Source organism: Danio rerio, chromosome 1, assembly GCF_049306965.1.
Source record: "Danio rerio strain Tuebingen ecotype United States chromosome 1, GRCz12tu, whole genome shotgun sequence".
Lineage (NCBI taxonomy): Eukaryota > Metazoa > Chordata > Actinopteri > Cypriniformes > Danionidae > Danio > Danio rerio.
The window spans coordinates 51,590,001-51,600,000 of record NC_133176.1 but is presented as its reverse complement, the minus strand read 5'-3'; the positions used below and the strand labels follow the sequence as shown (position 1 = coordinate 51,600,000).

The window sequence follows — 10,000 nt, the reverse complement described above, 5'->3', positions numbered from 1 at the left end:
AGCTGTGCTTGTGTTCGGGTTAGTGTTGACTGGTAAGACGATGTGTGGTAGACTATTGTGTTTTCAAACATATTACTACACTTGGTCATTTCAATTGAAAGAATGAATACAGTTGAGGAAAAAAAAAGGTACAATTTTACTATTCATTTTGTCTTCCTTTTTCTCAATAGTTTGTATTTCCTGTGCAGTCCATTAAAAACAGGGTGATGAAATAAAATTGAGTCTAAAAAATTACGTATTTTAGCTACAATGAGTACCAGACATACTGTACGTAGCATGTTTCTACTGTAGCATGAAATATTTTGTTGCTAGCATGAATTAAAATGTCATTTCAAGCATGGTTAACACTCAAAACAATCATTATCATGTTGTTATCATTAACATTTACATGCTTTTCTAGTATGGAAAATATATTGTTAGCTGAATTAGCAAGACACTAGCATGAAGCAGAATGTTGTTAATGCCGCTTGCTAAGCTATGGTTACATGGCTATACATGAATACTGCATTAGCATGCTGCTAGCATGAATTGACATGTTGCTGGTGTGTGTCATGCATAAATTTATATGTCTAGCACATTTAGTGTAAAATAAAAAAGCACGAAAAACATACGTGTTTACCTGGAATTAGTAGAATGTTGTTCCTAGCATGGTTAACACTCAAAACAACATTTATCATGCTTTTATCATTAACAATTTACTAGCATTAATTATCATGCTTTTCTAACATAGTTAATATACAGTTAGCATGATTTAGTGAGTCACTAGCAGGAAGCAGAATGTTGTTAACACGCTGCTACCATAAGCTAATTTAGATTTGTGTAGCTAACAATTCTTGCATTGACATATTAATTTGTTGCTAGCATAAATTGGCATGTTTTTGACATGCTAGCATGAATTAGCATGTTGCTGGTGTGTCTCATGCATGAATTTCTAGCATGTTTTGCATTAAATAAAAAACATAGAAAACATGAATGTTTACCAGGAGTTAGTAGTAGGTTGTTCTAGCACGGTTAACACTCAAAACAACAATAATAATGTTATTACTATCATCAACAATTTGCTAGCATAAGTTATAACGCTTTACTAATATGGTTAATATAGTTAGCATGAATTAGTGAGTCACTATTCCTGCTGAAAAATCAAGCTAAATCATCCTGCTAAAACCAGTTTGACCAGCCTGGTTTAAGCTGGACATAGCTGGTTTTGGCTGGGCTCCCAGCCTGGCTAGGCTGGTCAAGCTGGTTTTAGCTGGTCATCTCCCAGCCTGACCAGCTAAGACCAGGCTGGAAATGGCTGGAAACCAGCCTGGAAATAGCCAAAACCCCTCTAAAACCAGCTTGGTCAACCAGCTAAAACCAGCCAACCAGCCTAAGCTGGTTTAAGCTGTTTTTTTTTTCAGCAGGGTAGCCTGAAACAGAATGTTGATAACACACTGCTACAAGATAACTATAATTTGTGTTGCTAACATTTTTAGCATTGACACATATTAATATGCTGCTAGCATAAATTGACATGATTTTGACATGTTAGCATGGATTAACATGTTGTTAGTGTGTTTATATATTTCTAGCATGTTTAGCATGAAATAAAAAAACATGAAAAAAAAAGAATGTTTGCCAGTAATCAGTAGAATGTTGTTCCTAACATGGTTAAGGCTCTCAAAACAACAATTATCATGTTGTTATCATTAACAATTTAATAGCATGAATTATCATGCTTTACTAACAGGGTTAGCATGAATTAGTGAATCACTAGCAGAAAGCAGAATGTTGTTAACACACTGCTATTATAAGCTAACTTTGATTTGTGTAGCTAGCATTCTATCATTGACATGTATTAATACTGTATGCTGCTAGCATGAATTGGCATGTTTTTGAACATATTAGCATGGATTAACATGTTGTTAGTGTTTATTACATGAATATTTCTAGCATGTTCAGCATGAAATAAAAAGTTGCCACGTGAATGTTTTCAGAAACAATTTACTACCACAAATTGTCATGCTTTTCTAAAATGATTGATCTATTCTTAGTGTGAATTAGCATGTTGCTAGCATAAAGCAGAATGTTGCTCCTTTAAACGTTGATTTGTGTAGTTAAAAACAGCTTAAACCAGCCTAGGCTGGTTTAGCTGTTCGACCAGGCTGGTTTTAGAGGGGTTTTGGCCATTTCCAGGCTGGTTTCCAGCCATTTCCAGCCTGGTCTTAGCTGGCTGGGAGGTGACCAGCTAAAACCAGTTTAATCAGCCTAGCCAGGCAGGAAGCCCAGTCAAAACCAGCTATATCCAGCTTAAACCAGGCTGGACTAGCTATCATTAACATATTCATATGCTGCTAGCATGAATTGGCATGTTAGCATGAATTAGCATGTGCATAATACATAACTATTCTTCTAGCATGTTTGGTATGAAATAAAAATTAGCAAAATGTTTTCCCTAGCATGGTTAACACAATAATCCTGTTGTTATCATTTTTATTGCATGAATCAATATGCTGCTACCATGAATTGGCATGTTCTTGACATAAGCTAGGATTAGCATGTTATGACAGTGTTTCATGCAAGAATTTGTATGTTTATAGCATGTTTAGCATGAAATAAAAGTTATGACACAAATGTTTACCTGCAATTAGTAGAATGTTTCTCCAAGCATGTTTAACACTCAAAACAATAATCAGGATGTTGATATCAATAAAAATGTATTAGCATAAATTGTCATGCTTTTCTAACATGGCTAATATATTGTAAGTGTGAATTAGTAAGCTGCTAGCTAAACATGCTGCCATTGCACTAAATATGAACTGTGTAGCTAGCATTTCCACCACTAACATTAAAAATGTAGGTTGCATGTACTGTATCTAGAGCACATTTCTAGCAATATTAGCATTTTGTTCGCATAAACGTAACATTCCACAATTTGCCAGCATTAAGTAGCATGTTAGTGGCATGTTTCTAGCATATTCAGCCTTAAGTGTGTTTCAAGGTTTAGGCTAGTCAGTTATTGACAGCATGAAACATGTTGCTGGTGTGATTTAACATGTTAGAATTTAAGTTGGCTAAGTTTGATGGTTGTAGAAGAAGAAAAAATGTTTCAACAGTCATTACTTTTCTGCTAGCATGTTTGAACACTATGTTTTATTCTAGTAGTCTAGCACATTGCTAGCATGAATGAACAAAGCAGCTAAAATAACAGAAGCCTTCTTAAGCCAACAAAACCATTTACATGTATTAGCTCTGACATGCATACAGAGTATAAAATCCTCCATCCTTTAAATGTAGATAAACCAAATATCAATTATACCCAGTGTAATTTACTTATGCTCCCAAATCCTTTCATCTGATGTTCTGTAACTGCTTAATTGTACAACGATTATGAATACAATCCTGCCATGGGCTGTTTTTCTCTAATATGGCGCAAAGAATGAGATACATCCTTGACTAAAAAAGCCTTCAGTATATTCTCAGAAAAGCCATTAACCTTGAAACCCTTGTGTCCTACAGCAGCTGATGAAAAGAGCACTGCACTTGTCATCTCAAATCAGACGTCAGACTTAAGCACCTCAATATGGAGCTTCTCGCTGTCCAAATTGAAGTGTTCAGTTGACCGTGTGAAAGATAAGGCTGCCCCTATCACTCTCAATTGCACAAAGAGTCCAAAACACCAGTAAACGTGAATCTAACGGAGCCAATAAGGATTACAATGGGATGACAAAAGAAATTCAATTTAAACTACAGAGGACTTTTGTGGTATGGATCAGTGTCAAAGCCTTCTATTCTGCTCTAAATATGGAGAAACAGGCAGTGTTTAGCTATAAGCCACTCTGCAGTTGAGGGAGTAATCTATTTCAACAATAGCTGACACAAATGATAAAATAAAATAAAAAATAAATAAGAATTTGCATGGAAAAAAGCATATCTATAGCATGTTTTACGATTTACAACAACAGAACAAGATTTAACATAACTAGCATAAACTAGCATACTTCCATATTGTAAGATGTGGCTATCAAGTTTTTTACATTGCGAAAATGTCTAATTTGATGCTAGCATCTACAAACCCTACAGTATGTTAAGAACTGGTTCCTACCATATAAGAACACAAATTATATATATATATATATATATATATATATATATATATATATATATATATATATATATATATATATATATATATATATATACTTTTCTTAAATATTGCTAATATACTGTTTTGTATTTTGCTAACATGATGATATCTTAATGATTTACTAGCATGTTCTAGCAAGTTTTAACACATTTGATGTTTTAACTTTGCTATCATGTTTAGTTTGATGCAAGCATGGGTTATCCCTATGCTAATAAGAACATGTTTCTAGCATTAGCTCACAGATAAAAAAAAATAAAAAAAATAATTTATAAAACATTGCTAATATATTGTTTTGTATTTAGCTAACATTTTACAACTGCTATCGTGATGAAATCTCCATGATTTACAAGCATTTTCTAGCCTGTTTTAACACATTTGATATGCTTTAACTTTGCTAACATATTTAGTTTGATGCTAGCATGCATTAATCCTATGCTAACAACATGTTTCTAGTATTAGTACATGGATAATTATTAAAAAAATAAATATTTTTAAATATTGCTAATATACTGTTTTGTATTTTGTTTAGATTTTACAACTGCTATCATGATGCTATCTTAATGATTTACTAGCATTTTCTAGCACATTTGATATGTTATATCTTTGCTAAAATTATTAGTATGTAGCTAGCATTCATTAATCATATGCTAAGAACTTGTTTCTAGTATTAGCACACAGATAAATTAATATTATATTATATTAAATTATATTATTATATTAAATTAATATTATACTACTATATTAATATTGCTAATATACTGTTGTATTTTGCTAACATTTTTTCAACTGCTATCGTGATGATATCTTGATGATTTACTAACTTACTAACACGTCAACACATTTGATGTTTAACCTTTGCTAACATGTTTAGTATGACACAATCATTCATTAATCCTTTGCTAAGAAAATGTTTCTAGTATTAGCACACAGATAAATAATAAACAAAAGCTATTTTTTAATATTGCTAATATACTGTTGTATTTTGCTAACATTTTACACCTGTTTTCATGATGATATCTTGATGATTTACTAGCATTTTCAAGCACATTCTTAGACATTTGATAAATTTTAACTTTGCTAACATGATTAGAGTGACGCTAGCATTCATTAATCCTATGCTAAGAACATGTTTCTAGTATTAGCACACAGATAAATGATAAACAAAAGCTATTTTTAATTTGCTAATATACTGTTGTACTTTGCTAACATATTACAACTGCTATCATGATGATATATTGATGATTTTCTAGCATTTTTAACAAGTTTTAACACATTTCATATATTTTAACTTTGCTAACATGCTAAGTATGACGCTAGTATTCATTTATCTTATGCTAAGAATATGTTTCTAGCAATAGCACACGGATAAATAATTCTTAGAAATATTTTAAAATATTGCTAGTGTACTGTTTTGTATTTTGCTAACATTTTACAACTGCTATCATGATGATATCTTGATAGTTTACTAGCTTTTTCTCATAAGTTTCAACAGATTTGATATGTTCTAACTTTGCTAAAATGTTTAGTTTGATGCTAGCATGAGTTTTTCCAATGCTACGAACATGTTTCTAGCATTAGCACACACACAAATAATAAAAAAAAGACATTTTTAAACATATTGCTAATATACTGTTTTGTATTTTACTGTTAAAATGATTTTACATGTTAATTTCATGATGGTTTATAGCATTTTTTGTAAATTTTAACATGTTTAATATTTTAACTTTGCTAACATATTTAGTGTGTTGTTAGCATTTCTAACAAAATAACAAACCCTATTAAAGGAAAACCTTAATCGTAAGCCTAAACAGCATAACGGCTAATGCTAACGCTTCCTCTAGCACACAGGAATGGAGACTAAAAGCTGCTATTTGGTTGATGAGATGTGCTTCACATAACCAATGTAGCATTCATGGATTTCCAATGAAAATTACAAACCTCTTCATGAAGCTAACACAAATTTCTGACAATAACATGGATGAACATCATGCTAGCCTGTTCCTAGCATGTTTTAGCACAAATCTGGCATGTTTACTGTGTTGCAAATACAACACAACACTAACAAAAAAAAAAAAAAAAACATAAGACGATGAGTTCAGACTGCTGAAACGCAATTAACAATGCATTTATTAGATTGAAAATTCATGCAGATGTGCAACTGCATTATGGGCTGTTCGCAAGTGTAATGTTTGAGATAGAATGGCTCCTGAAGTGAACACTGCCTCTCCTCGCTTCAGGCAAAATCACGTAACTCCACTCGGCAGCGCTCAAATACTCTGCCAGGGACAGAGAGTGTAATGGAGAGGAGAAAAAGAGCGAAGATGGGAGAGAGAGAGAGAGAGAGAGAAAGATAGATAGAGAGAGAAATGGTGGCTTTAGCTCACCTCCATAGCGTGCTCTCTGTGACGCTGCCAAGGTGAAAGTCATACAGCTTGGTGAGAATCAGAATCACCTGTGAAAAGAGAATAAAAATGAATAAATCTGTATGCACTTATTTATTCCCCGACATATAGTCATTACTCTTATTCCACCCCATCACATTTATATTCATTGAAGACAATTGTTTTCTTCTGGTGAAAGCGACCTACAGGTGACGTCCCATATTTCAGGACAAGTAGTGAACAATTACGGTTAACAGTAAAACTTCTGGAGCGCACAAGAGTTAAAATGAACTTGAAGTTTCATGATTCCCAAATGAGCGAATATATTAGCATTTTTTTTAGAAGTTAAATATTAATAGAAACATGAATTAGCTGAATTACAACTAGACAGTAATGATAGTGTAACATAAAAATGTGCTTTGTCATGGTAACGTTTAAACCTGGAGGAAAAAAAGAAAGTAAGTAACGTATAAATTCATTCATTAATTTTCCTTCGGCTTAGTCTCCATTTCAGAGGTCGGCACAGCATGAACTACCAACTATTCCAGCGTATGTTGCCTTTCCAGCCGCAACCCAGTACTTGGAGCCACCCATACACATCCATTCTCCACCGAAGGAAACCCACATGAACATAGGGAAAACATGCAAACTCCACACAGAAATGCCAACTGGTCAAGTCGGGACATGAACTAGTGACCTTCTTGATGTAAGGTGACAGTGCTAACCACTGAGCCACCATGCTACACCAATAGAGTAAATATAATTCTTTAACATGATGTGTGTTTTAACACTACTAGCGATAATAACATTAAAAATTTATATGTTTCTAATATGATTTAATACAGTAGCATGGTTTAGTCAATTGAATTATTATGTTCTGACATGCGTGAGCATGCTGCTAGCATGTTTCTAGCATGTTTACAATGTTGCTACACAAGAATGTCTCAACAATCTGGGTGCATCTCAATCAGCTCCCTAGTTCAGTAAGGCACTGATCAGAGAGTTGGCCATTTTAAGGGCTGTCTCAATTGCAAAACACCTCAGAGCACTATAGCTTTCGCTTTCTAAAAATTCACAAAATGCACCATGAATATCACCTGATTTCACAAAGTAGGATATGTTCCTGGATAAACATCTATGTTGATCCTGGAACAACTTTCCAATCAGCCAATCAGAATTAAGGGATGTGTTTACCGTTTATGTTAGGTTTAGGCTTACGGTTAGGTTTATGCACTTCTACATGACTGTTATCAAACAATTATTCCCCTCTGATTTTGGGAATAATTTACAGTTATGGTTGGGTTTAGAGGGTTGGGCATAGTTTTATAGGATTTTTATAGGATTATATTTCAAACAAAAATTATGTTCCAGGATCAACATAGATGTTAATTCAGGATTGCATTGTACTTGGCAAAATCATGACATGCCGAATATAGTCCCTTAATTGAATTTCTGAAGCACAAAAAATATTCACATGTATAAACCAGCCAAACACAATAACATGCTAGAGATGCTTTTAAAAACTAAACCATACTTTATTCATATTTAAACATAAACAAACATAGCAGGTCTGGAACAATCTAGCAAATTTATAACTATGGCTGAAACGCTGTGGGTATATGAGACAATCAGTAATTATCTATAATGTACTATAAGCAGCATTATAAAAATAAAATCTCTGTAAAATATCAGTTCTGTTGTGGGTCATAAATCAAAAAGTTGTGTATCTCAGCCTGATCTCATGAGAAAACGTAAGTATTTTACGTTTTGCCAGTTTAGTGGCTAATTCATACGAATTCGTACGATTTCAGTCGTATGAAATGATACGATTTTAAAAAGGAGGCGTGGCACCTAACCCCACCCCTAACCCCAACTGTCATTGAGGGATAAGCAAATCGTACTAAATTGTATGAATTAGATCATACGAATTCATACGAATTAGCCACTAAATGAAAAAGTTACGAATTGCCGTGAGATTGTGTTGTGGATCCTCAAGGTAATTAAGACACACTATGATTGTTTCTAGCATGATAAGCATCTTGCTTGCATGAATGAGCAAAGGATGAAAAATAATGTAATAGAAGACCACTTGGTTGGGCACCGTAACAACATGCAAACTTTAGATGATATATTTCCAGGTTAATACTTAAAAACAAAATTAATATTTGACCTTTTTTAATGATATACATATTGTAAATATTACATTCCCAGGTAGCAAGGAATGCTGGCCCAGATTTGGCATTAAGCTGGCATAGCAGGCATTCGTCTGGCACTGGCTTACAGCATGTGGGCCAAGCATGGCTCGGGTTTGGCAGACGTGACACGATCTTTAGGGCGGCATAAGACTTGGGCCAGATCAAATGTAGTATTTGGCCCAGATGTTAAACATGTATATGTGGGCCACCCAATTAATCTTGACCCACTTTTAAAATGCATTTAAATTATTTTTTGAGTGAAGAAAAAATTCTTCCAATTGGGTCGCTTTGAGAAAAAGCATGACCATAAAGTGCAATGCTTCATGGGTTTTTCAAATTCACTGCAGTCATGACACACCAACACATCTGGCCCAGTTATGGTTTATAAACTGACTGATATGGCTGACTGAACTGGCTGAGATTTGGCCCAGATATGGTGCATGTTTGGCACTTGTATGAAAGCCAGACTTGATCTAATGATGTACCGTAATTCACTGTGGCATGTGGGTTAAGCAAAAGCTAGTTGTGCGGGCCAGATCTGGGCAAGAGAAATTTTGCTAGGTGGTAACCTTCCTTGCTAACAATATTACCCATAGAGCAAAATTTCACTGGCCCACACAATCAGCTTTTGCTTAGTCCAAATGCAGCAGTGAATTACGGTACATGACTGGACAAAGTCTGGCTTCCAGACAATGGCCAAACATAGATCATATCTGGGCCAAATCTAAGTTAATAACTCATAACTGGGCCTGAACTGGGCCAGATATGTGTGTCCCGACTGCAATGAAATTATTAAACTCATAAAGCATTACGCTTAGGCGCATTGTGGATGTGATTTTTCTCGAAGTGACCTGATTGGTAGAATTTTTTTCTTCACTCAAAAATGATTTTAAAGTATTTTAAATGTGGGTCAAGAATGGCCAACATTAGGTGGCCCACATATCAGTATTTAACAACTGGACCAAATATTACATTTGACATCTGGCCCATTGTCTTAAAGACAGTGCCACCTCTGCCAAACCCGGGTTATGTTTGGCCCACATGCTGCATGCCAGTGCTGGATGAATGCCTGCTGTCCCAGCTTCATGCCAAATCTGGGCCAGAATTATTTGGTATCTGGGTAAGCACCAGTAATCAGAATTTGAAGTGGATCAAAATCTTTAATAAAAGTTGTTCTAAAACCAAAATAATTTTGAGCAAGTTTGATTAAGATGTTTGATCCACTTCAAATTTAAACTGTATCTTAGACTGTTTACATGTAATACAAACTTACTGATGCAAAACTGCCCTGTCCTCTC

General features: G+C 34.3%; 1 protein-coding gene across 2 annotated transcripts in view; it reads right to left on the bottom strand.

The window, feature by feature from the left end:
• The window catches only part of sorcs3a (sortilin related VPS10 domain containing receptor 3a), a 412,976-nt gene that overhangs the window by 232,416 nt on the left and 170,560 nt on the right, over nt 1-10,000 (bottom strand). For both annotated transcript variants that reach the window (XR_012408181.1, XM_021477188.3), the window contains exon 2: nt 6,511-6,578. Coding sequence is in view for 1 of the 2 variants with exons in the window: in XM_021477188.3 (XP_021332863.2) it covers nt 6,511-6,578 (68 nt within the window). In the remaining variant the exon portion in view is untranslated. The remainder of the gene's footprint in view (nt 1-6,510; nt 6,579-10,000) is intronic.